General features: G+C 35.2%; 2 protein-coding genes across 2 annotated transcripts; both read left to right on the top strand.

Moving 5' to 3' along the window:
• Window positions 1-3,207: 3,207 nt before the first annotated feature.
• Window positions 3,208-10,980, top strand: LOC115956100 (peroxisome biogenesis protein 22). The gene is made up of 8 exons (XM_031074567.1): window positions 3,208-3,516; window positions 5,092-5,328; window positions 5,420-5,467; window positions 6,256-6,312; window positions 6,398-6,499; window positions 7,182-7,247; window positions 10,342-10,443; window positions 10,566-10,980. Exons 1-8 carry the CDS (start codon window positions 3,412-3,414, stop codon window positions 10,668-10,670), a joined length of 822 nt encoding a protein of 273 aa, XP_030930427.1. The 5' UTR covers window positions 3,208-3,411; the 3' UTR covers window positions 10,671-10,980.
• A 2,488-nt stretch (window positions 10,981-13,468) lies between these two features.
• LOC115956051 (histone-lysine N-methyltransferase ATXR2) lies at window positions 13,469-26,486 on the top strand. Its single transcript, XM_031074510.1, has 15 exons — window positions 13,469-13,809; window positions 13,946-14,021; window positions 15,035-15,120; window positions 15,214-15,581; window positions 16,782-16,894; window positions 16,984-17,015; window positions 17,195-17,346; window positions 18,149-18,236; window positions 21,243-21,291; window positions 21,393-21,447; window positions 21,715-21,784; window positions 21,900-21,969; window positions 22,749-22,825; window positions 25,957-26,013; window positions 26,181-26,486. The coding sequence occupies exons 1-15, from the start codon at window positions 13,717-13,719 to the stop codon at window positions 26,289-26,291; spliced, it is 1,497 nt and encodes a 498-aa protein (XP_030930370.1). The 5' UTR covers window positions 13,469-13,716; the 3' UTR covers window positions 26,292-26,486.
• The last annotated feature ends 272 nt before the right edge of the window (window positions 26,487-26,758 follow it).

Genomic DNA, 26,758 nt, shown 5'->3' with positions numbered 1-26,758 from the left:
AGAAGCAGCAAGAATCCAAAATGTGCTGGATCAGCTGGAAAAAGGATGTGCAATTCGAAAGCTAGCAGAGGCATGGGGTTCAAAAACTTGCAAGCTTTCAACCTTGTTATGTTAGCTAAGCAAGCATGGCATATCTTCACAAATCCAAGTTCCCTTGTTGCCCGTGTTCTTAGGGCCAAATACTTCTCCCACAAGTGATGTTCTCAATGCCAAGCTTGGCAATTCTCCATCATACTCTTGGAGAAGCATTTACAACAGTCTCAAAGTCTTAAAGGAAGGAACTCAATGGAGGTTAGGCAACGGAAAAAGGATCCATATATGGGATGATAGATGGATGCCAAATCCATCCACTTATAAAGTCATCAATCCTCCAAATAGCAATCTAGAATTCCCAGTGGTTTCCTCACTCATAGACCCTACCATAAAATGGTGGAAAGCTGATTTGGTTCGAGCGACATTCCTCCCCTTTGAAGTTGAAGCAATTCTCAAAATCCCTTTGAGCCACAATCTGCCTGAAGATAAAATAATATGGTTGGGGAATAGCCGTGGTGAGTTTGCAACCAAAAGCGCGTACCATATTGCCCACAAGTTAATGGACACAAGGGAAAAAGAGGAAAGCTCCTTCGGGGATCCCTATAGGCTGCTATGGAAAAAGTTTTGGCACCTAAACCTCTTAGCCAAGATGAAGATTTTTGCTTGGAGAGCTTGTGTTAATGGGTTGCCCACAATGGAAAACATGAATATCAGAGGCATTACTAATAGTAAAACATGCCCAATTTGTGGTTCTAAACTCGAAAATATCACCCATGCCATCCTAAGATGTGATTTCACCTCTTAGGTTTGGGATTTATGGGCTGAAAATCCATTAAGAGCCAGTCAAAACAACTTGAATTTCCAGGACTCAACCATGCTTATCCTCACTCAAAAGTCTACCCAAGACCTGGAAATCTTCTTTGATGTAGCCTGGGCCATTTGGTATAACAGAAATAAGGTGGTCTACAATGAAAGCAACCTTTCCCCACAATAGACTTGGCATATGGCAAAAAGCTCAATGGAAGACTACTCAAGTGCTGCTGATGCGGACCTTTCCTATATCAGAAACTCCCCCACCAGATGGGAACCCCTCCACCTGGAGTTTACAAAATAAATGTTGATGGAGCTTCGGACTAAAACAGGTACTCTAGCATTGGGGTCATTATAAGAGACAGCAAGGGTCAACCAATAGCTAGTCTATGCAAGTTTCTTCAATCCAGTTCTTTTGCAAAACTCGTGGAGAAAATGGCTTTGGAGCAAGGAATCCTGCTAGCTAAGGATTTGCAATTGCCTAGAGTTATTTTCAAATCAGATGCACTCAATGTCATCCAAGCCATTAATGAAAAAGCTATTAGGAGCAATTTTGACCATTTCATTCAGGATTTTCTCCAAGCTCGGAATCTGTTTGAATCATGCTCTTTCAAGCATTCAAGCCATGACCTTAACAAGATTGCTCACGAGTTAACCCAATATGCTTGGAGGAGTGCAAGTTCGCACATCTGGAATGGAGTCACACCCCCATTGGTTGCTTATAGGGGTGTGCATGGGTCGGGTTGAGTTGATTTTTTGATCCAACCCACCATGGTGGGTAAAAAAAAATTCAACCCAACCTAACCCATCACATAAGTCCAACCTAACCTAACCCAACCCAACCCAACCCACATAGGTTGGGTTAGGTCGGGTTGAACCCATGGGTTGGACAATTTTTTTTTTATTACTATTATTATTAAATTGAGCAAAAAAAAAAAAAAAAAAAAATTACACTAGCCACTTGAGTTGATAAACAAAATATAAATGAACTAGTATCCTAATTCACTTATAAACAAAATATAAATGAGTTCCTAACTCAGTTATAAACAAAATATATCTAAAATTTTTTAATTTTTTTAATTAATTATATAATATATTTAAATATATATTAAAAGAACTAATAGGATTTTATATTATATATAATAGTAGGAACTGAGGAAGTGCTCTACAGCTGGTTTATTAAATATATAATATATTTTAAACATATATTAAAATATGGGTGGGTTGGGTCGGGTTTGGCGAGTTTGTAATTTTATGACCCAAACCTACCTGACTCGCTATAAAAAAATTTTTGTAACCCAACCCGACCCACCAAGCCCTAAAAACCGACCCAACCCGACGGGTTGGGTCGGGTCGAGTCAGGTTTGATGGGTTTGTAATTTTATGACCCAAACCCAACCCGACCTGCTATAAAAATTTTTTGTAACCCAACCCGACTCACCAAGCCCTAAAAACTGACCCAACCCGACGAGTTGGGTTGGGTCAGGTCAGGTTTGGCGGGTTTTCTGCACATCCCTTGCTTATTTAATTCAATCTGAGATGTGTATTGTATAGCTATGTTGTTTGGCCTATACTTGAACTCACTTTGTTGTACTCTTTGTTTGGTTATTAATGCCATCTTATTTCCCTTTCAAAAAAAGAAAAAGAAAAGTATTACTTACCCAATAGAGCCTTGTTGAATTTTTCTGTTTAGTGGAGCCTTAATTCATTCATGTTCTTTGAGCCTACAGATTTTTTATTTTTTATTTTTGAAACGGGGATTGTATCCTAGTTTTTTTTTATTTTAATGAATTTGTATCCTAGTTAACCTGTATCTGTATGGCAGTATTATTTGGTTAGATTGGATTTGGATGGTTGAATGCATGCTTGTTAAATAAACATAATAAATTCATAATATAAAAATTCATAATAAATTAATCTCTAATTTTTTTTGATAGGAAATTAATCTCTAATTAGGGCATTGTGTTTGTTGGTAAAAGTTTAATAGATAAAAAAAGCTACAATCACAACATAAATTCAAACCACCACTAAATATGTCACCACTAAATTCGTCTCGTCACACACTATTTATTAAAAAAAAAAGTTAAATCGCATGTCACCGCAAATATTAAACATTTGTTAATAAATTATATTAAAAAAATTTTAATACAATTTTTATAATAAATATCAAAAAATTATTTATTTTTTACTTCTTCTTACAAAAGTTTCTAAACATATATTCTAAATCCTTAAGTTTAAGTCATGTTTAACTTTTTCTTTTATAAAATTCTAAAAAAAGAAAAAAGTATTCATAAAAAAGAAAAAGAAAAAAAAAAAGAGTAAGAATAGAACTCACCGAAAAGGAAAAGTAACTGTAACCAAAAAAAATAATAATAATAATAAAAATAAAAAAAATCGAGAAACACACACTTCTCTCTTTTCGATGGTTGACGCAAAGCACAACTCTTTGGTGTCTCAAAAATCATAAACAGTGCTCCTAAGCCTAAGAGCGAAGGACCTGAGAATTTAATCAAAGGGCTGTGTGTTTGTGTTTTTCGGGTTCGTAAACAGAGAGTCTGGTTTTGTTTGATGGCGGATTCGTCGAAAGAAGAGTTGGTTCAGCTGATAAAGCGCTTCGGCACTTATCTCACCGTCAAGATTTCCAATCATCTCCCGATCTCTCTCCAGCGCCTGGTCTGTTCCTACCCGATCTCATGCTTTTCTTTCATTTTTCGCTTTTTTAAAAAAAAAAAAAAAAAAATTGTTTTGAATGTTAATTCTGGGTTTAGGTTTTTTTTTTTTCCTGGTGATGAAATTATGGGCTTAATTGCTTTTTATGCTTACACAATTTGAAGCATTAGGTGTTGAATTAGAGTTGGTGAAACCTAATGTTCATTACTTGAGATTGGATACAAAAATTGTAATTTTGTGGTATTGTGGTTGGTGTCATTTGTTAAGGTGTGAATAGTTAAAATTAATCCTTATTGGGATCAAAATAATGTGTCTTAACAATGTTCAGTTCAAGGCAATTTTAGGGTTGGATAGATAGGAATTATTTCATTGATAGTGTGTAAAAAAACCCTATTTATTAGTAGATCAGGTCGCTATTGCACACATCTTTATGCTAAATTTCGCAGCAAGTCCCTGGTGGACATGTCCATTCTTGGTACTGGGATGATACGTTTATTTTTTTTGTACACTAGTGAAAATGAATCAATAAAGGGACAAAATGGACTACTTAAAGAAGTTAATAAGGTTTTTTAATAATTAGATGAGCAGCTGCAAAAACTATGGTAAACAGTTTACCTGGTAAATGGGTTATGCCTCTTTGCGATATTAACAAAATTTTATTTTCTTGTTAAAAAAAAAATTTAAAAAAAAAATGAAAAAAAAGAAGGCTGATAAACTATGACGTCTTGTCTTTGGTCCAAAAAATGGTCACTGTTATCTTGCTTAAGTTTTTTTACTGAAGTGTGTCTTTGATATAGTGTATATTAATACTTGCTATCTCAATAGTCTCCACTAGGAAAAGTGTCACACATTTTAAAAATGACTTGAAACTGTGTCCAATCAGACCCATATGTAGTTTGGACTTTAAAGTATCCTTTGCTTTGCAAAACTCTTTTAAAATTTTCAAGAGGACTTGTCTAGTGTATATTAATACTTAGCATGCAGTGCTCTGGTTACCTCTTAGTGAGGGCACTGGGTTATGCATTATTATGGGAAGCCACAGACATCTTGAATGTCACAGCTTAAAAATCTCAAGATTGACCTTCCCAGGCATTCCATTTTTATTCCCACAGAACAGTGTCTATTCTTCTATAATGCTCCTCTTCTCCTGGCCTGTACCATTGAGGATAAAAGTGGTGGCTCGTGAAAATGTCTGGTAATCCATCAAAAAAATATGGGCAATATTGCAGCCTGATGGACATAGAAGGCCATTATCGGCCACTTCCTGTGTACTAGAGCTTCACCTTTTTTTTTTCAATATTAAGTTTTATTACCTGTAAAAAAAAAATAGCTTAAATTGTTAAGTTCAGTAAAATGCTATTAAAAGTATATGGTTTGCTTGCATGCACTTCATCAAAAATGGAGAAAGAAAAAAGAAAGGAAGAAATGAATGCTGTTTAAAACAAAATTTTAGTTTCTAGGCCTTCCATCTAAGTTGTGTTATGCGCATTCAATTATCTCTGATTGGAGATTATCCCATCAACAAAATTTCTATCTGGAGTGTTTTGGGGTTTCTCACAACTTTCAACTTGGTAGCAGGATTCACGATCTGTTGGGGCTGTTGCGGGGCTTGCTTTTGCAATAGTCTTCACTTGGAGGCTTTTGAGATCACCTAGTCTGCCTCCGAGAAGGCAACCCAAACGGCAAGCTGGTACACCTAGTAGTTCTTCTGTTAGTACTCATTCCAATGCAACTTTGGTACCCTCTGGTAGTTCTTCGTCCTTGGAGGATTCAAGAGCTCAAAATGTTGTTGACGAGTTCTTTCAGCCAGTAAAGGTTAGTGTTAAGTTAATTGCACTAATTATGAATTATATATAGCTTTACATTGTCTTACTTTATCTTAAGTTGCTTTTTTTTCCCTGTTCAGCCAACTTTGGGGCAAATTGTAAGGCAGAAATTGAGTGAAGGAAGAAAGGTAATTAGTTGATGCTCTATGGTATTTTTATAAGCTACACATAATTATTTGGTTTGGCTTATTATTTCCTCAAGATCATGTTCAACTAAACTAAATACCTAGACATGTTACACCCTGCATGTGCTTTTGGGTCCATGTTAAATCTAGACCATTTGTTACCATATTTTTTTCTATCATGCATGTTTGTAAGTAAATCTTTTCTTGTCTAGGTTTGATAAACTGGATTATGGTGCGAGATTCTTGTTGAGGGAAAGAGTGAGATCACGTGATTGGAAAAATAATATGTACTTTAGATTGCCCATGTATATTCATACTGAATTTGCAAATTGACCGGGTCTGATTTACTGCCACTAACTTTGTAGTTTGAAACATACATGAAGTTTAGTGTGGGGTTCAGGTCTCAACACAATCAATTTCATAGCGTGTTTTTCTTTTTCTTTTTGCTAAAGAAGTCTTGAATTTCTTGATGCGGCCATTTCTTTTTGTATCAGCTAAAGCTTCCATGTATGCTTGAAGTTTTCTTCTTTCATTTCTTGTAGTTCTTGTATATTTTCCATATACTGCTTCTCATCTTATGAAAATTGACTTCCACAGAGTTTAGCTGCATGAAATCCTGGTTTGATTTCCACTTTTAGTTGTGGTCTAGGTTATAATGTTTAAAGCTTGTAGGAAATGTATTACCCATTGCTAACTTACCAGTATTTAATACTTTCTGAAAGAAATCAATCAATATATAGCAAGTTTAATTTCTTTTGCTTTTTCAGTTTGATGACTTGTTATATATGTAGGTAACATGTCGTTTGGTTGGAGTAATTCTAGAAGAAAGTAGTCCAGAGGATCTTCAGGTAGTGAATCTCTCTTTCTAGTGAACTCTGTCGTTGTAATAGCATTCTGGAAAAGGATTGACATTGTTTAGTATGGTCATGGCAGAAACAAGCAACTGTGAGATCCGCTGTGCTGGAAGTACTATTGGAAATCACAAAATTTTGCGATCTTTATCTCATGGAAAGAGTTTTGGATGATGAAAGTGAAGTGCGTACAGACCTTGCTAACTATTATTTTCTTAGAGTCAATCAATACTAAAATTTTGCAAAAATGTATTGTGTCATGTGATGTGCTTAACAATCCCAATGAGCATGTTCTAAAGTGCATAACTTTATATATTATGTATTTACAGTGCTCATGCTCTAGTGCTTTTTCTTCATTTTTAACTTATCTATAGAGTAATGATAACATAGTGTGAAATCAATATAGTTTTAAATCTGGAAATGTTCAAAATAAACTCTACTGTTTAATTATTGGTTTGAGTTTAAAAATATTTTGGCTTGCTTCCACTGTACTTGGGGTATATGTTCTTGCAATACATTTATTTTACAAGGATTTTATTCTTACAGTATTTTATTTCCATTCTATATCATTTGGGCTGACCTTCAGCCTGCAAATTTTTCCCATCTATAAATACAGGTATGAATATGTTCACAGATAAGCATGTAAGATGAAATAATTTGTAGATGTCACTAATAAAGCCTCTCAAACGGTTATTTTTGTATCAGCAAAACTGTGGTTGGGTTATCCTGGTTGCTGCTAACCTTTAGTGGCTTAATTAAAATTCTTTCTGCCAACTGCTCTATAATAGTGTTTCCTTCTGCTATATTATAGTTCATTACTTATATATTAAAATGTTTGTCATTTATGGTGAAAATTTTGTCTGCAGAAAAAGGTTCTTATGGCTCTAGAAGATGCTGGGGTTTTCACATCTGGTGGTTTGGTCAAAGACAAGGTAAATAAATATCTACTACTAACATTATATGACTTTAATCTTTTGTCAAATCATATTTTAATGCTGTGGATGTGCTGGACATGCATTTACACACACACACACACACACCATCCCTTTTGTCTGTCATGATAATAACTGGCCTCCTGCAAAGGAGTGGGACACTTTATTTTACATGGCCATGGCTGAATTGGGAATCCAGATAATTATGGAGCTTCAACTCTTAGAAAATGATAGGCAGTTCACGGTACTGGAGAAAAATAGCAGTAAGCATAATCATGGGCTCAATGAGGGGGAAAATAATAAATAATATGTTAGGATCATGTTGGGAACTTATAACAGCTAAAGTGGAAGCCAAATTAGGGCATATAGACTATAGAGGAGGTGCTAATTGGCACTCCGACAGTCCCTATCAGAACTTTAAGGCCTCTGATTTCCACTCTATGCTAGTCTTGCCCAAAATGCATCCAAATTTGACCCAAGCCAAGTCCTGGACCCTCTTGCATGTGGGAGACATCTAAAAATCAATTTAAGGCTTGAATTAGAGTTGTAATCCATGTGAAAAGATATATGGGCTCAGGTACAAGAGTTTGTTTGGGTTAAAGTTAGTTACAAATTGATTGAGTTAGTTACGGTTGAAGCACATGTAACACATTAATCACATAGGTAAATTCTTACGAGAACATGCTGAATTAGTAAGCTAATAGAGTGGGACAAAGTTTGGCTACAACTTCCTTTAAAAAAAATTGACATTGCTACATATTTTGAAAAATCTAATCGTTGGATTGCACGTTCTTTACGCTTTTAACACACAAATTTTGTGCCAATTGGATGTTATTTACCATATAATCTATAAACTTATTTTTTATGCATAATTTTAGATTATAAAAACTTGCAATTTAAACAATTGATTGATGACATAGCTATTGGTTTTTTATTTTTTAAAAATTTTGCAAGCATGAAAAATATAAGAAGAAAATGTAATCTAATGGTGGATTTGTCAAAATTCACATCCAATAAAAATATATTGAGCGAAGCTGTAGTCTTAAACTACAACAAAGTTTGTGTAGGAGTGAGCCAGGTGTGGCCAATTAAGGTCTATTTGGATACCACTTATTGCTGAAAGCTAAAAATTGAAAACACTGTAACAAAATAATTTTTAAATGTGTGAATAGTGTCGTGGGACCTAGTTTTGAAGAAAAATTTGTTGAAATCCATACTTGCGGATCCTATGAATAGTGCATGGGACCCACACAAAAAAATGCAAACGCGCAAGTCCCCTGTTTTCAGTGCAATCCAAACATACACTTAGAGTAGGGCTTGAGTTGTATAAATAGATGAATGTAACCCTCATTATGGGGAGATGTGGTCGTGACTTTCTCATGCATTTTGACATCCAACCTGCTTTGACGTGTTTGGGCTGGAGTTGGCTCAAAAGCCCTTCCCCAAAAAACCTGGGTTCCGTACTATTTTTTGTTATTAAATAAATCAGGCTTATTGTCCTACTTCATATTTCCACGTGGTTTCCATATAAGCACCGATTTCCTTCCCATATTTTTCTCCTACTACACCAGCCTCTTTCCTTCAGTGATGGTGACGAAGAGTCTTCTTTTTGAACTCAAATCCAACACCCTATAAGTGCGTGAACCGTGAACAAACCGTGAGCAACAATTCACATCTCCATTCTTAATTTTTTTTTTTCCATAATTACCCCTTTTCCTTTGTTATTGCCCAGACTGGTGCTCCTCCCCTAGCCTTTCAATGCCACCTGTGGGGTTTTTTTTCCACTGTTGTCATCACCCAATCTTGCCCAGTATTGATCTGGTTGGTGTTTGACAGACTCCTGTTTTGTGTGTACTGTTCATGCTAAAGGAGTTTCCTTAATTCAATTCCAAAACACCTCCTCCCACTCCCCTTTTTTCCTCACAAGACAATGACAGACCCTCTCTGACCACTTCTGCCAAATTCTAACACTGTAAGGTATAGTCTGTAATTGTTTGAACGGCATTGGATGACATGCTATTCACCTTCTCTAACTGTTCTCACAAACTGCTTCGAGTGCTTCCCTGTGACCACATCCACCAACTTTGCTAACAACAATTTTGCATTCTCCTTCCCTAAAAAAACAGGCCGTAGGTGGTCTTTTTTTGCTGGTAAATCCAAAGAATGAAAACTGATCCCCTTCATTATTAAAGCTTGAATGATTTGGTTTCAATGTCGAATAATATCAACCCACCAATTGCCCAAGGATCAATTGGGATTGAGAGATTACTGCCCCTTTACCAGGAGGACCTCCAAGTGTTGCTGTTGGTGGAGGAGATGGTCAGGCAAAGTGGTTGGTGGTTCCCTAACCAGAGGGGATACTTTCCATCTCAGTTGATCTTGGAGACTTGGAAATCATTTTTTAACTCTGCTCCATTTATTGTCATTGCCCTTTCAATTCTATTGGCTAAGAGAACTTGTAAGAGATTAAATGCTGTAATGATATCCTTGTTCTGGTTGTGAGCATAAACTTTGTGATCTGTATGTAAGATTATCTCTATTAGTAGACTAAACGTGGACAATATATAGTTTATCCAAATTATTTGAGTATTATATATGTATATTTATTTTATTTAATAATAATAAGAGTGACAGATAAAGACCCATCCTATTAGGAGCCTATCTGTGAACAGTCACTTAAAACGTCATTTGGTGAATCGACTTTTGTTTTGGGTGAACAATCACTTGGCAATTAATTGTCAATGATACTTCTTGATGGAAGGAGTATAAATAGGAAACCAATGTTAATTGAAGAGGTCCTTAGTCTAGCCTTTGAAAAGCCTATGCTCTTCATCAAATGGGTTCCAAGGTGTAGGCCATAGGATGGAAGAATTCTTTTATGATTAATTATTTTTGCAGTAGTTTTTCTCTACAAATCACTTGAACAACAATGGCTGGAGGTACGTTTATTTGCTTTTGGTGTTCTAGGTTACATACCCTGTAGTCTGCTAGAGAACTCTGGATATAGATGGATTAATTCTGCCTAGTGATTAGTTTCACCATTCCAGGTTTTTTTTTGGGCTCTAATGTCATAATTAATGATATGCATATGCAGGTTCTTTTCTGTAATACAGAGAATGGGCGGTCATCTTTTGTACGGCAATTGGAGCCAGATTGGCATATTGACACGAATCCGGAAATCATTTCTCAGTTAGCTGTATGTTATCTCCGCTCATCATTGCTTTAAAGACAGATCTGCAATTGTGTTCATAATGTTTTGGCACTAATATATTTAACCATTGTAATGCATATCTCTGAAACTATTCTTATTCGTTACAGAGATTCATCAAATACCAACTTCACATATCTGCTATCAGACCCGAACGGACTGCTCCGAACGTATTCAGTGCCCCAACCCTGGAACAGTTCTTTGGATGTGTTTGACACTGAAACCAGTAAAAAGATGCAAATATAATTTTAAACTTTTACTAGGTCATCTTTTCTTCCATTTGGATTTTATTCATAGCTTAAGTTTCTGGTCATTACAGCTAATGTTCCTTGGGTGCTCTTGCACTGTTGGTATCGATATCATCTGTCTGTATTCCTCGAATGCCCCAAGGGAGAGAAGTTTTCTTTCATTGAAATTTGTGTAATAGATCTGTTCATGTCCCAACTCCATGGGATATTTCACCAAAAAGTTGATGTTTGTATTTTTATGGCAATAATTTTGGTGTTCCATCATATTGTTTTGCAAGTTTTCAGTTTGTCATTGGAATGTCACTGGAGTCAAGTTGGCTGGGAAATCTCTTTCCTGCGCCCTAGTTTGATTTCCTATGGTCATTTTCATTAGAAATTCACTCTGATGCACAAGAATTTATTCAGTTTCTCGTGGATTTTGGATGAGGGTGAATAACAGGCATGTTTTCCAAGCACCAAATCTCCTATAAGATTGAAAGCAGAGACTGATGCCTCGTTTGGTGTTGACGTTAGGTTTATGTTATATAATAGAAGCTCAATCCAAATGGAAAAGAAAAGATATACGTGTTGAAATTCAGACTTGGTCAGGTGATACACGGATTGAAGTGTATTGTGTCGTCTTTTAAACAAGTGCAGACGGTGAGAAGATATGAGCCTGGCATGGTGATCAAGAGTAATAATCTAATCAAAAGCAGACACAAAAAATTCTATCGTACCTATTAAAATAAAAGAAGTTGTGATTCTTGTGAATCAAGTAACATAAATATAAAAAATGAGTGGTAATTTCATTTTTTATTATAGATTCCTATTCCCGTTCCCATTTTAAAATCAGATTAGGGACAATGATGTGAGACATGCAATATTTTAAAAAAACTAATGTAAATCATGCAAAATTAAATAAATGTTTAATGTTTTACATTTAGCTTAAAATTAGCAGGAATTGGATGTAAAAAATTAAAAAATAAAAAAATAATAAAAAAATGAACAGAATTTTTGAAAATTTATTAAGAGTAGGAATCCACGTTGCATGAGCCAAATGGTTGTTGAGTTTGTTAATAATTTGATTAGAGCAGTGTTTGTTATATTTCAGTGCTTTTTTTTTTTTTTCTTTTTCTTTTTTGTTTTGGTGTGTGTACGAATGTGTAAAATATTGTGTGTAACAACATTTAGCTATTTGATTAAACTATAGACTTAAAATACAATAAGAAGCAACAGCTTGTTTGTTATGAGTTGATGATTTTTTCTCACTCTTATCAACTTTTTTTTTAAAAAGAGTTTCAACCTATTGCGTCTGTTTCTAATAATAGTTCTTTATTATCAGACCAAAACACCAATCAATTTTAGGTATTAGTGGGAATTGAACTTTAAATCTCTTATTCAACTATCAAAAACTTTACCATATCTCTTATCAACTATTTTAATAGTAGTAGGATTGAGCCAATTGGCAATGTAGGAATGACTTTCAATTAATAAAACTAGTAGAAGAATTTCAACTCAATTATTTCTCTCCCTCTCTTTTCAGTAGGCTGGTCAACCTAAAATCAGACCATTTGTCACACCAATTTTCCGCCAATGCTTTATGAACCAAATTCTATCAACAGGTATTAGAGCAGAAATGACTGCAATCCACCACTACTGAATAATGCCTTGCTGCCTTAGAGGTTGGCACACAAGCATTAAGCAATCAATCAGCAAAAGGAGTTTGTGAAAGTAGCTACGAGTGCAATTGCACAGATTGAGAAGCACCTTGAGGTTGTAGGCAAACCTTAAGAGTCATAAAATTGTCCTGAATTTTTGTTGTGATGGTAACTTTTGAAAAAACATTGTTGGTCCATATTTTAGTCTTTAAAGAGTAATGACGTGTCTGTTCTTAGATTGGCCATATCATCAAATGGACTAAAATTGTTCACTTTATTTTTTAAGACTTAGTGTGTGTGGCAAAAAGTTAGAATTTTTTTTTTTTTTTTTAACTTTTTGCCTTATATCTTAGATTTTTTACAAATAAGCAAACTTTTAGCTTTTTTTTTTTTTTTTTTTTTTTTTTTTTGGAAATTAAGCTAGATTTTAGCATGTTGTCACTTATCACACACTTAATATAAAAGTTACTAAAAACTATATATTTTTTTTATAAACACCATGCATATAAGCTATCGAAAATTGTAGGATACCCAAACAGACTTGTACTAAACTTTAGAGACCATCAATTTATTCAAGTATTTTATTAACATGTATCACTATGCACTCTTTAAAAAAGTTTCAAACATATCTCATATGTATGAGGAATTAATAAAAACTAATACAATTGCAAATGCCCTTTAAACTGAAAATAACTTGACTTTCTATAAAAAAGACAATTAACTATATTATAAAATTTAACCTAAATGAATGTCATAAGACATTCATTAACCAGACCATTTATTTAAACCTTAAAAAAAAAAAAAAAAAAAAAAAAAACTAAATTATCATATTTCATTCAACTTTCCTAATGTTTAGTATATATATAAATAATATTGGCAAAACAGATAATCAGTAAGATAAAACTTATGTCTATTTAGCCGTCAATTAAAAAAGGGGAAAACATCCAATCTGGTAATGTAAGCTTGTTCCCAAGTGAAGCATTAAAATGATTGTGTGAGTTTTCAATGTAGTATTACTAAGATTGAATGACGAGGCTCACCTTGTGTTGGTTTTGTTGAGACCCTAACGCCCCTAGTCCATAGGTTTAACAGGCCAACTTAGCCCTACATAGGTGAGTAGCAATCACAATTCACAACTAAAATAAAAAAAAAAAGCGTGAAGTCACTGAAGTGGGAAATGAAGCTGAGCACGAACAATTCCAGACGTTCGACCCATGGTCCAGAGAACACCATATTATTAATGTTTAATATTAGGCGCCGTCACAAATACTATCTTAACTAGCACAAAATAAACAAACACCGCGCTATCTTCTCTTCTCATTTCTCTGCTATTTTCAACAAACTATTGTTGTCTGTGTAAAAAAAAAGTGTTGGGAATGGAAGTGGATGACACGGTTTGCTCAATCGACGCTAAGTTCGCAAATGAAGTCTCTGCTCTTCTCAATCCTCCTCACCCTCTCCATCTTCAGGCAACCTCTCTCTCTCTCTCTTGCTCCTTATCAAATTCTTTTTTTTTTTTTTTTTTTAAATAAGAGCTTAATTAGGCTCACCTTGCGTTGGTATTGTTGTTTATTGTTAATGAATATATCTGTGTGATTCATTCAGGAGTATTTTGATAATGTTATATCAAGGAGGCAATGCCGTGGTATTAAAGTGAAACAAAATGGAGAGCTTGGAAAGGGTACCTTTTTTTTTTTTTTCCTATGTTTTCATTTTGCCAATTACACAGTTAGCCTATGCAATGTAATGTGGCGGTTTCGATCCATAATACATATGCTTGCTTGCCTGCCTGCTTGTGCATCTTATAATTTAATTCAATGTTGTTGGGCAATTGCTGTATTATTACTAGGAAGCACACTTCATTTGGGGTACTGTACTGGTTCATGTTATAATTTTTCAGAAATTGCTCGTATTGCCATGTTGTACCTGTGTCCGTGTCTGTGCCCGTGCTTCTAGATTATTAGCTTAATGTCCATTACCATTTTGTTTAAAATATAATTCAATTGTTACAACAAGTAGGGGAGGAGGATTCAAACCCCGATTCTCCTTATAAAAGAGACCAGGAATGCCACTTAGTGACAAGGCTCTTGCTGTACATTACCAATTGGTTAAAGTGAATTATCAATGAATTTGACCTTATCGCTTTGTTATAAGAAATGTTGCCTTTGTCAAATTGATAAGACTGCTGTTTATTTTTAATGAATTTTTTTATTATTATGAATATTGAAATGTGATAAATAACACACACACACAAACTATAAAGCTTATAAGTACAATCAACGCAAGAAATGGCCATCGCCTGTTTATAACAAAACATAAATTACCCTCTCACTTACAGTGATCAACATAGAACATTAAAAAAGTTAATTGAGTTTTCCTCTCAAAAAGGACTTACAACTTGAAAGTAGTGAGCTTCATGTATGCAGTTACAGTGATTTTTATTTTTTTGGAATTTTGGGTGTAACCTTTTTGTTTATGGTTGTATGTTAATGGAATAGGTTTTTTATTTATGATTTTTAAATAAGTGTATGTTAATGGAATGGTTAACAGTATGCAACAATAAAAATATTTTAGGTCAGCTTTAGCAAACTTTGAAAATCTTGTTTCTAATTCTAATCATTTTTGTTCTAATGAAGATTTACTATTTCTGATTTGCATTGCAATGGTTATTATGACACATTTGACGAACTGCAGGTTTATATGCTGACTTGGACTTTAAGGAAGGAGAGCTTGTTTTGAAAGACCAAATGCTTGTGGGAATACAACATTGTTCAAACAAGGTTTTTTATATATTATTCTGATTTACTAATTTTTGTTTAACTTTTTTCCCCCTGAAAGTTAACACATTTCCTATTTTCCTTTTCACATTGCAGATCGACTGTTTAGTGTGTAGCTTCTGTTTTCGTTTTATTGGCTCCATAGAACTTCAAATTGGAAGGAGACTTTATTTGCAAGATTTAGGAGTTTCTGTGAATCATGAATCTGATCTGGAGACCTTTAAACACATACCGGAAGATTGCTGCCAAACTGATTCCTCTGATGGAGAAGACAATTCCCTTATGAACAACCATGACAACTTGGGAAATTGTGCTTCTAGCAGTTCCAAAGAGAGATTTCCTCTCCCTAGAGAGGTTGTGGAATCATTAATGAATGAGGAATTGGTGTTGCCTTACTCCAAAGAGTTCTCCTTGCCTCCACTTGTTCGATGTGCCGGTGGCTGTGGAGAAGCTTACTACTGCAGGTAACACTATCTTTGCATGATGAAAAATCTTTTCTTGCTAATTCATGTTTTATTGAACCAGAAAGTGCAAAGCCAATTTTATTTTAATTTATATTATATAGTTTAAGAAGTTAATTGTATATTTTTTATTGGTCCACTTGATTTTATTATAGGTCTTATTAGTTAATTAGGTTATTAGTATTTTTTTTATTCAATTTTCTAGAGTCGAGGTTATTTTTGTGATACAATAATTGGGCTTTCTTAAGTCAATTAAATATTGGGTTAAGTCATAGTAGTCAATATAAGCACACTGTTGTACTCCAATGGAGATAATAGAAGTTTGCTTGATTAATAAAATTTCCAGGGAAATTTTCCCAATGGTTTGGTGTTTATTTTTGTTGATTAAAAATAGGGCTTTCTTGCTTGGTGTTGATTAAAAGCAAGCATAGGTGCTGATCTGTCGATTATTTCTTATTTTTCTATTATTCAAATTTGTTGTTGCATCTGTTCCAGTTTTGTCCTGTGTCATTTATTTTACCACTGGCCGTAAAAGGGGTTGCATTTTAGCAATAACTACCTGAAATGTAAGCAATCCAAAATGAATGCTTGAAAGGCTCTTAAGAATTTGATGAAATTTTTTTCTTAAACAACACTTTTTAGTTTTAGTGATTCCTCAATGTCTAGTATTCGCTTTTACAGTAATTAATATCTCTACATATTTTTTTCCCTTTTAAAATTGTTGTTATGCTATCAACAAGGCCATTTAAGAAAGACATGAGGTGGTGTTTTCTCTAGCACAGGCATCAAGTCTTTGACATAGCCTAAAAAGACCAGAAACAAAGAAAAATGGAACATCTGTTACCTAATAGTTGCCATGCTTTTTTTTTTTTTTAAGATTCTATTTCAATTTGGGCGGTGTGTAATAGTTGCCATGCTATTACATGCACAACTTTCATGCTTGTTAAGATCTACAACGTGGAGGCACATTCTTGTTCCATAACTGCCGGGAAAACTACTGGTTTAAAGCCAAACTGCAAATAAACCTGATATTTAATTATGCAAAAATAAAATAAAATTGAGTAGACCTAATTTTCACCATATGAAACTGTTCTGAGTAAGTTTCATTTTTGAGTTTCCTTGGATCATGTGCTGTTGATAATTCTTCTTTTTAGGCATCAAGTACGAATTAATCAGTTGTGATAATGTTGCCAATATTTGTAGCAAATCATGTGCAGAGGCTGATTGGGAATTGTCTCATTGCCTACTTTGCACTGGGGAGAGTTCAAAATCATTATGTCGGGAGGCACTTCTAAAATTTATGCAGCATGCTAATGGTAAGGTTCTAAACTTGTAGGTTATGGCCACCACTAATAAAATTATTCTCTCTCTCTCTCTCTAAAAGTTTTTTCTTCTTGTTCTTTAGATACAAATGATATTTTCCTTCTTGCTGCAAAGGTACGTTTGTAATTATTGCAAGTATTGCTTTTGATCTTCTTATTTCTTATATCTCATGGTTTTCATACCTGCATAGCATGAGGTTACCCCAATTACTTGTTGTATGCCACTGTTTCTAAGAGTAACAGTAACAGAGGGAGGTCAGAATCACAGCCTAATACTTCAGATTCTAATTTCAGGTTATCTCTTCCACTATACTAAGGTATAGGAAGTTGAAAGTGACTCATCTCGAAGAAAGGGAGAAGTGTGCTACACCTAATGTTTCAGACCATTCTGATATATCTTTACTCTTGGAGGCATGGAAACCGATATCAATGGGACACAAGAAAAGGTAGTTGTGATCCAATGCTGACTTGCTATATTGTAATTTGAAAGGAAAATCTGTACTACCATTGCATTTGTGAACAATACTTTAACTATTGGAGTACTTCATGTCTTCATCACCTATAAAAAAAAAATATATTGTAGTATCATATTCTTTCTTGGGGGATACATGATGTTGGCCCAAGGAATTTCCACTTTCTATAGTGTAATATGTCATGACAGCTTCCAATGCATGGTAGTTCAATTTTACCTTTTCTTCACATGGACTTGACCGGCTTCAGGATGCCAGTAAATCCTTAGAGAATTATTGGTCTATTTTCAAATTACTCACATATAATCTGATTGTATATAGAGATCTTCCATTGAACAGAAAAATCCTGAACTTATTAATTGTCAAGGATTTGGACTTGCCAACTTGTATTGACTTAAGTTTGAATTTCATCAAGTTAACATTTCTTGAATTCTCTTCTATAATCATTCTTGTCTGTATAACTAACTTCTGTAACATCGTTTACATGCTTGTAATGGTAATATTTAATATCTTGGAAAGTTTTTGGAAATATTTTTTTATGTTCTTTTGAATATTACATTTCATTTGTTGATAGCATAGCCTGACGTGTGGGTTGTGAAATAGGCCACCACATTGTTCTAAACTTTTCTTTCCTTGATTATCAAAAAAAAAAAAACTTTTCTTTCCTTTGATATAGTTCTTTATCTTTTCACTTTTTTGGTATTGTTAAGACTGTATAGGAAGACACTTTTACTATTTGAAGTAGTTAAAAGAAACACTCACTTGGGTCTATATATAGGTGGTGGGATTGCGTTGCATTGCCAGATGATGTTGATTCTTCTGATGAAGCTGCTTTCAGGATGCAGTTAAAAGAGCTAGCATTCAAAGTAAGACTTCCTCATATAGGTGTTGCATGTGTTGACATAAACATACTAAATTTATGTTGAGTGATTCAGTTGCTTCCAAATACAATAACTAACCTTGCTCTTTATGTATCTGTACCTCAATATTCTAACTATTTTGGGCAGTCGACATTTTCTTTTTACATTATGAACCCCCTTCACCTCGATCTAGGGAGAATGGGCAAGGGGTGATTGTTTTCCAATTTCCAGCTATTTTTTTAAATTTATTTTTGGCAGCTTAAAATTTTTCTTGTTCCTTTTTGGCATGTTCAACACATTAGTTCTGATAAATTATTAATAGTTCAAAAAGCTTAAGCTATTAAGAAATTGTGAATTTAATCATTTAACTATTGTTCTAACACCCCCTTCACATGTATGCCTAGACTCCCCCCTTGCTCTGATACCATGAAATATTACCAATTGTCCCAAAAGCTTAAGGTGCTAGAAAAAGGTGAATGTAATTATTTAACCATTTTTCTGACAATGTATAAAGCTCATAATCAATGCTCTAGCTAAGAATCACTTTTCCAATTGATGTTGCATCAGTTTCAACACCTCTTCATAAAATTGTTAAGAGGAAAAAGAAAGAACTAATAATTAAATTGGGAAACATGGAATTTCCTATTAAAAAAAATGGGAAACATGGAAAATTATTAATTTCTTTTTTATTCAGTCTCCACCTTTCTTGGCCTACCTCTTATGCAATTGCTCTTGCTTCTAATTACATTCATTTTTCTTCACCATGCTCAAAATTTCTAACTTTTGAGATTTTATTTTCAGTACATATGACATATCACTTTTAAGTCCACTAGATAGAAAATTTCGTGCCTTTTCCATGGTTTTTTTTTTTTTTTTTAATTTTTTTTTTAACGTTATTTCTTTTCTGGGGGCCCTCTCTAACTCAGAAATGTTAGTCTTTGTACTGTTGACTTAGATTGTTATTTCTTAAAGATGATCTTTGCTGATGTAGGCTTCAATCTTCCCCTATATATAAATTGTTTTTTTCCAAATTTCTAGGTTGGCATTCTTGTATCCTTTTTTTGTTAAATTCCCAAAAGTTATAAGCAGCCACTAAAGGAATGGATGCAAATCTTGTTTTAGGTTTTCCTCATTATACTAAAATGATAGTGAAATGAAGATGAAACTGTCCAGTGAGTGGTAATCATGTTTTTGGGTGCGACTCGCATTATATACCTTACTCCTAAGGTGCCAAAGCCAAACCCTTTGTAAGTGGATTCTTTGAGGCAAATGAATGTACCAGTGATCACAATTATGGGTGTGAGTGTGACTAATGCAAAATATCTGTGTTCCTCAGTCAGCTACCCCACTGTCCCCCTTCTTAGGTTTATATCATGCTGATGGCTCCTCAGGTGAAAAAGTATTGGCAGGCATTAGGGGATTCAACACTCTGCTATGAGAAAAGGGCTTCCCTTTACAAAGATTGTACCATTGAGTGTAATTTGAAATAGCACGCAGCAAACCGATTTCTCCACCTTGAAACCCACTGCATGCTATCTAAGTCCAGCACTCACTGTTTAATCAGTTTTCCTTAGAGAAGTGATCTTCAAGGTACCCTTAGCTGCACCAATCCATACATAACTTGATGCGAGAACCCAATATGTTGATCATGCCTGGTTGTTATTGTAAAGCTTTTCATCATATAACCTTGGGGTCAGAAGTCAGAACAACCAACTCTGCCATCTAAGAACCTATTTCATCGATGGTCCTGGTCTTTTGACAATTATCTTGCAAATTTTCCAAGGAAATCTCTGGCCTATCCAGGATATATATTGATGCGGGGAGCATTAATATCATCTAAGATTTTAATTTTTTATTGTAAAATAATTTTGTTTTTAAATTTTGAATTTGGTAATGCTGAGGGTTTTAAGGGATTTGATTAGATGTTTTGCATTTTAGTATAATCCCTAAAACCGATTTAACTAGCACTCTTGTAATGGTGAAAGGTATTACAATTTGAATAAGAATAATTTTATGATCAGTTGAGAATATGTCTCCTCCTTTGTTCTCTTTTTTTGATGGTGATGCCAAACGCCCTTAGGTGGTGATGCCTCGGGTTTGCAGGCAGATTCTAGTTGGTGAAGCCTAGGATTTTTTCTGGTGTTGCTCCTTTTTTTCCTTTTTTATCTCTATTTTTCTATATTTTTTTGCATCAACTTGGTATCAAGAACAAATCCTAGGCATCACCACTGAAGGGTGTTTGATATCACCACCAAAAAAAGAGAACAAAGGAGGAGGCATATTCTCAACTTGTCATATTCAAATTGTGCTACCTTTCACCATTACAAGAGTACCAGTTAAATAGGTTTTAGGGATTATACTAATATGAAAAACATCTAATCAAATCCCTTAAAACCTCAACATTAAAACCAAATTCAAAATTAAAAAAAAAAAAAAAAAAACTAATTTTTCTTTATAAACAAAATCTTAGATGATCTTAATGCTCCCTGCATCATATATATTGCCTTAGTTCAATACCTTACCTCTTCCATTATAAGATATTTGTGTTTCTAGGTCTTACCTGAGACACTACCATGTTTCCCCAGCCTCTTGGACCATTTGAATTTGAGTTTGGTAGAGGAAGTATTATTTCTTCCATGTTTTTTTGAGTCCAGAGTTGTTCAGATCTGTTAAAAGTTTGGAATCAGCTGTACTGACCCGTAGGACATACTTACATAGAGCAATTATAATCTTAAATTGTTTGTAGTCATGTATGTATCTTTGATCAAAGTGGCTTGCATAGCCTTATACAATGGAATTGTCAGGGTTTATGCCTGTCACATGAACCAAAAGATAAATTCTATTCACAACACAAGCTTAACATCTTTATTTCATTAATGCAACAAGCATCGTTGAGAATAATAGGGAGCCCCTTCTCTTCCTGCTGTGTTCCAAATTAATGATGATGATAATATATGTTGCACCACTATTCTGCTTTATTCTATTTTAACTGTTCTCTTTGAATACTTTCAGTCACTGCAGCTTCTCAAGGCAGCCATCTTTAGCAAGGAATGTGAATCATGTATCCTTCCAAATGCTGAATCTATTGAAATTTGTTATTTCACTGTAATTATGCTTAATGTTCCTACCACCTTTATGTGTGAGGCCTTAACTCCTACCAAGTGTTTTCCCTAGAGATCTATGGGCAAATTATTGGCATGTTTGAACTGAATAATCTGTAAGAGTCATGGTCTGTTGCGCTTTTGCTCTTTATAATGCCAGCCTTATAATACTTATCAAAAAAAAATAATGCCAGCCTTATAACATGTAGAGTATTTGCAATAAAATTGATGATTGCAATGGCATGATTAATTGAAGCAAAATTGCACTATTTCCTTTTACAGCATATATGCTTAAATTGGAATCATGTGGCGTGCCAGTGTAACTTTAGTTCAAATTATTTTTTTTGATAAGTAACTTTACATCAAATTCTTGTATGTTTCAGTGATTTGGTTGTAGCATCCCCAGTGGAGGATTACTTTTTATATATTGATGATCTTCCATATCCTGAAAAGGTTAGAATTTATGGCCTCATATCTTTCTTCTTCTTCTTTTTTTTTGGGGGGGGGGGGGGGGTTGTGTTGAAAAAATAGAAATTTTTAATGTCATTCACCTTAAAACCAATGGCAGCAAGAAGCTGAGAAAGTTACACGACCATTTCTTGATGCTCTTGGAGATGACTATTCAGTTTGTTGCCAGGGTAAGATGAACTTTAATACAGAATCTTTGTCCACATGTATAAACAAGTATTTTCTCTTGCTTGTTTTTTTTTTTTTTTTTTTTTTTTTTTTCCCATTTAATGTTGAGCTCTCTCATGGGGGTGGTTTAGATGTGTATTCTTTAATAGCTGTTCAAGATATATGCTTTTGTAAAAGGTGTTGAACTAAAACTGATCTGTTTTCTAAATGTTGTTCAGCTGGTGGCTTGAATATTGGTTTTTGACAAGTCATTGGTTTTTATGGGAGTGGTAACATGTTTTCCTTCAACATTCAGCAATTAGAAAAAAGTAGGTTTCAATGGGTCCTGTTCAAAATGTGCAGAAATGGGAGAACCGCAAAGCATTTTACAGTATTCTTTGTCAAATTGAAAACCCTGCTAGCATTGCATGCAACCTGCATCGAGTTCTGTAATGCATTGCAACATGTCAGATATGGTTTTCAGCAGTCTTAATAAGCTCAGAGTTTTTAGTTTTATGATTCTTCTAATATGTCAGTTGTCAGTCTATAGTAATTTTTTGTATCTGAATCAAATAAGATGAGCAAAAGCTACTCATATATCTTAAATTCTGTTGCTTGTGGTTTCCAATAGAGTTTCTCTCTCATGCAACCTGTCTGTTGTGATTGTGGTTGCCTTTTTAGCAGGTTATGGTAATTTCAAATTGGAACTATCTGCATTTGTTTTTTTTTTTTGGTGGGGGGAAGGTGTGGGGGTGATGGGGGGTGTTAATATGATGACTAACATAATATAATTTTGTTTTAGGTACTGCATTTTTTCCTTTGCAAAGTTGTATAAACCACTCCTGTTGTCCTAATGCGAAAGCATTTAAAAGAGAAGAGGTATGTGAACCAGAAGTTACATTTTTGTAGCTTTTGAGATTATCTGCTTGAAGTTGAAAATTTACACAGTAAATGAAAATTGGTTTTGTCTTTAACGCTCCGTTTGTTTTGACGTAAAATATTTGCAAAAGTAAAATATTTTACATGTAAAATATTTTACTGAAAATATTTTCATTTTACCATGTTATTTTCATTTTACCATGTTTGTTTTGCATTCTTGAAAATGCAAAAAAAAAAATGTATGTTTCAACAAAATGAAAAAAATTTAACAATCTCACAACCACCACCTAATCCGGCAAAAACCAACCCACCACCACACCACCAACCACCCAAACCACCACCATATCTACACAAACCCACCTACCACCACCCTAACACTCCATTGACTGACTGACAACTCAAATCCACAAATTGGAGAAGGAAAAAAACAGGCCAAAGTCGGCCAACCACCCACCATAACCCACAAACCTTGGCCCACAAACCATTTTAGCCACCAAAAAACTCAGCCATCACTAGGGCTGTCCACCGGAAACTGAAAACTGACCCCCCCACTCAAACCGTCCAGGCCGACCCGAAAACCGGCCGATCCAACGCCGGTGACGGTCGGCGGCGGGTCTTCGCCACGAAGAACCGATTTAGGTGGGTCGGATGGTGGGTTTTCTTCTCCAAAACCTGATGAACCCGATCCGACCACCGAATCCCGTGAAAGAAGACCGAATCTACCTAGATCCACTCAGATCCAGTGAAGATTTGGTAGTTTTTGGTTAGATCCGGCGATAAGATGGAAGTTTTCGCTTAAATCTGGGCTTGAGGTGGTGTTTTTTGCTTCGATCCCGTGGTTGTCACACAAATCCAAAGAAAAATCAACAGATTCGGCGAAGATCCAGTGAAGTTACGGCGAAGATCCGGCGATGAGATGGAAGTTTTCATTCAAATCTGGGCTTGAGGTGGTCTTTCTTGCTTCGATCCTGTGGTTGTCGCACAGATCCGAAGAAAAATCAACAGATCCGGCGAAGATCCAGAGAAGATTCGGCGAGATCCGGCGAAGATTTGGCGATTTCCGGCGAAGATCTGGAGGTTAAAACTCACTCCGACTTTGACCGACCCGACCGTTGTCCACCGGAGCCCGATCCGACTCGACCCGAGGTTGCCGGCGGTCGGCGACGGGTCGTTCAACGTCCCACCTGATGTGAGCGGGTCGATTCCGGGTTGGGCACAAACCCGACCCGGACCGACCTATGGACATCCCTAGCCATCACCGTGACCCACAAACAATCCCAACCACCCACCGCAACTCAAAAACCCAGCCACCCACTACAACTCATAAACCAGCCAAAAAGCCCACAGTGGTTAAAAAAACCCAGATTTGAGAACCAATGGATGAGTTGACAACGATGGAGGTAGAATCGGTGTGATGGAGGATAAATGAATCGGTGGTGGAGTCAGAGACGGTGTATGGTCGGACTGAAAAAAGAACTGATGGATTTGAGTGGTCAAACCAAGAATCGGTGGGCAGAGGTGTAGAGCCCATGATGGCAGAAACAGAGCTGACGATGAGAGAAATCGGAGAGGGGTGGCGCCACGAACCTGAGTGGTTTAGTGTCTCTGGTTTGTGTGGGCAGAGGTGGAGCTGACGATAAGAGTCGCAGGAGATGAGTGTTGCCGCGAACTTAAGAATGGTTTGGTGGCTCTGGTTTGTGGGAAGGGAGAGCTGAGAGTGGGAAGGGAGAGAGTCATGGGAAATAGTGTGAGAGGTACTGAGGGAGAGATAGTGTAGAGACTTTGGATTGAAGGAGTGAAAGCATCGGGGTGAAAGCTAGAGAGCAAATGTAAAATGTTTTACCAAAATTTTAAGTGTAAAATATTTTACATAAATTTGTCTAGTTGATTTGGTTGACTGAAAATATTTTACTGCAAAACAAACACAGTAAAATGAGAAAATATTTTCCTGAAAATATTTTTACATCAAAACAAACAGAGCGTAAATCTCCAACTAATATGCTGTCATGTGGAGGGCAATGAATTGACATCTTTAAACTTCAGGGAACAATTATTTGATTTATTGACTATTGATGTCCAAGTTCTATCTATCTTGTTTTTACTCATAGAATTGGTGAATTTTATCCAGCATACAATATTGTAGTGCACTCTGCAATCCGCAAACCCACCTGAATTTTTCTGGGTCTAGTTTGCTTGTTTCCATTACTGGCTTTCATTTAGGTTTGGAACTTGAAAATTTTATTATCAGGATGGATTTAGGTTAAACTCCTGGGATTAGCACCAGGATTTGTGGTTTGATAAGTCTATTACAGGACCATATGCTGAACAAATAACAACAATATATTCTCCTGAATATTTAAGACTAGCCAAAGAAATATAGCAACATGTTCTGTTAATTTAACTTTTTTATAAATATAAATTTATTTGAATTACGCTGTTTTCTGGCTAGTCAGATTAATTGAAATCATCTTTAATTTAGTTGGGACCTAGTCGGGTATAAATACTTGAACAACAAATTTTAGAGCCGATTGAGCAACATCTTGAAATACAGCACATATTGTTTTTCCCGTTACCAGTGGGCTGTCTGTTGAACAGACAACACCTGGTTAAATCATGCTATCCCATCACATTTTATGTGACAAGAGTAGGCTGGACATTGGGATGTGCAGAATTTAGAAACCAGCTCCTGGCATGAGCATAAACTGCTGAGCCATGACAGTGAATGCCCTTAGATTATCTGGCAACTGGTTTTGGCAGGTGGGATCAGTTGTCCATAGGTTTTACTGGCTAGAGATGAGTCCATAGGACATTATTTTAGAGAGGTTCCTTACATTATATATATACACACACATATACACACAGCATGTGCAGTAATTATAGACGTGGAGTATGTGATTATTATAGCATGTGTATAGTAATTACATATATCTCATGAGTTGCTTTGTTGACTAAGACATGTAAAACAAAGTGTTTCCTTAACTATACCCTGGGTTAGAAATCGAATTCCTGTACAAACCTATATTGATAGGCATATGAATACATCAAGCATGATTCAGCAATGCCCAAAGTAGTTTGTATTGTGCAAGGAGGCTTGGTTTCCCCTTTTCATTCATATTTGTTCTCCATTCCAGGACAAAGATGGCCAAGCAATAATTATTGCACTCAAACCCATTTGCAAGGGGGAAGAGGTAATTCATTTACACAACTTTTGCCATTATAGTTCACTTCAACTGATCAAAAATTACCCAAAAGGGCCAAAATGGAAACTCCATGTGAGCTTTTATGTGGAGAGGTTTTCTAATCCTATTTGTAGATTTTTGATTAAGCACCATTTAACATTTTCAAGCATTTTCAGGTTACAATTTCATATGTAGATGAGGACCTTCCATTCGAGGAGAGGCAGGCATTACTTGCTGATTATGGTTTCAAATGCCAGTGTCCCAAGTGCTTAGGAGAAGAGCAATAACCAACAAATTGCCTACACTTAGAAAAGCCATGATACCTGTACAATATTACCTTTGAAAGAACATTAATGGCACCACATCAAGCTACCGAGATTTTTTTTTTCCAGAATTTTGGTTTCTGATAGTTGTGTTTTAGACAGTCCTTATTCAGAATTGACGATAATGTTGATATGTGAAAATTGAATACTTAATCTTTTCATGGTTAGCCAATTCTCTCTCTCTCTCTCTCTTTTTCTTTTTCTTTTTTGGGTAGCATATTTAATCGAGGAATGTGGTTATGATGGAAATGTTTAAGGACGGCCATATAAATGCTTGTCTAATAAAGAATTCAATTCTACATTAGTTTCCTGAATGAAAATTCCACATAATAGTCTCTATCTGATATTCCTACCCAGTTTCTCAATTTCTTTTCTTAAACGCTTTCTTGAGCTTCGATACCCGGTGACTTCATCTTCTGTTGGCTGAACAA

This window comes from Quercus lobata, chromosome 8, assembly GCF_001633185.2.
Source record: "Quercus lobata isolate SW786 chromosome 8, ValleyOak3.0 Primary Assembly, whole genome shotgun sequence".
Classification (NCBI taxonomy): Eukaryota; Viridiplantae; Streptophyta; class Magnoliopsida; order Fagales; family Fagaceae; genus Quercus; species Quercus lobata.
Note: the sequence above shows the minus strand (reverse complement) of the source record. Positions and strands in the feature narration are given on the sequence as shown.

What these genes read in the sequence shown, in the direction of transcription:
- LOC115956051 (XM_031074510.1), top strand. Translation starts at nt 13,717, where the DNA reads ATGGAAGTGGATGACACGGTTTGCTCAATCGACGCTAAGTTCGCAAAT. An exon ending in AAATGGAGAGCTTGGAAAGG is followed by an intron (nt 14,022 to 15,034) that starts GTACCTTTTTTT and finishes GACGAACTGCAG; the next exon opens with GTTTATATGCTGACTTGGAC. An exon ending in TCAATGGGACACAAGAAAAG is followed by an intron (nt 17,347 to 18,148) that starts GTAGTTGTGATC and finishes GTCTATATATAG; the next exon opens with GTGGTGGGATTGCGTTGCAT.
- LOC115956100 (XM_031074567.1), top strand. Translation starts at nt 3,412, where the DNA reads ATGGCGGATTCGTCGAAAGAAGAGTTGGTTCAGCTGATAAAGCGCTTC. An exon ending in GTGGTTTGGTCAAAGACAAG is followed by an intron (nt 7,248 to 10,341) that starts GTAAATAAATAT and finishes ATGCATATGCAG; the next exon opens with GTTCTTTTCTGTAATACAGA. An exon ending in AAATCATTTCTCAGTTAGCT is followed by an intron (nt 10,444 to 10,565) that starts GTATGTTATCTC and finishes TATTCGTTACAG; the next exon opens with AGATTCATCAAATACCAACT.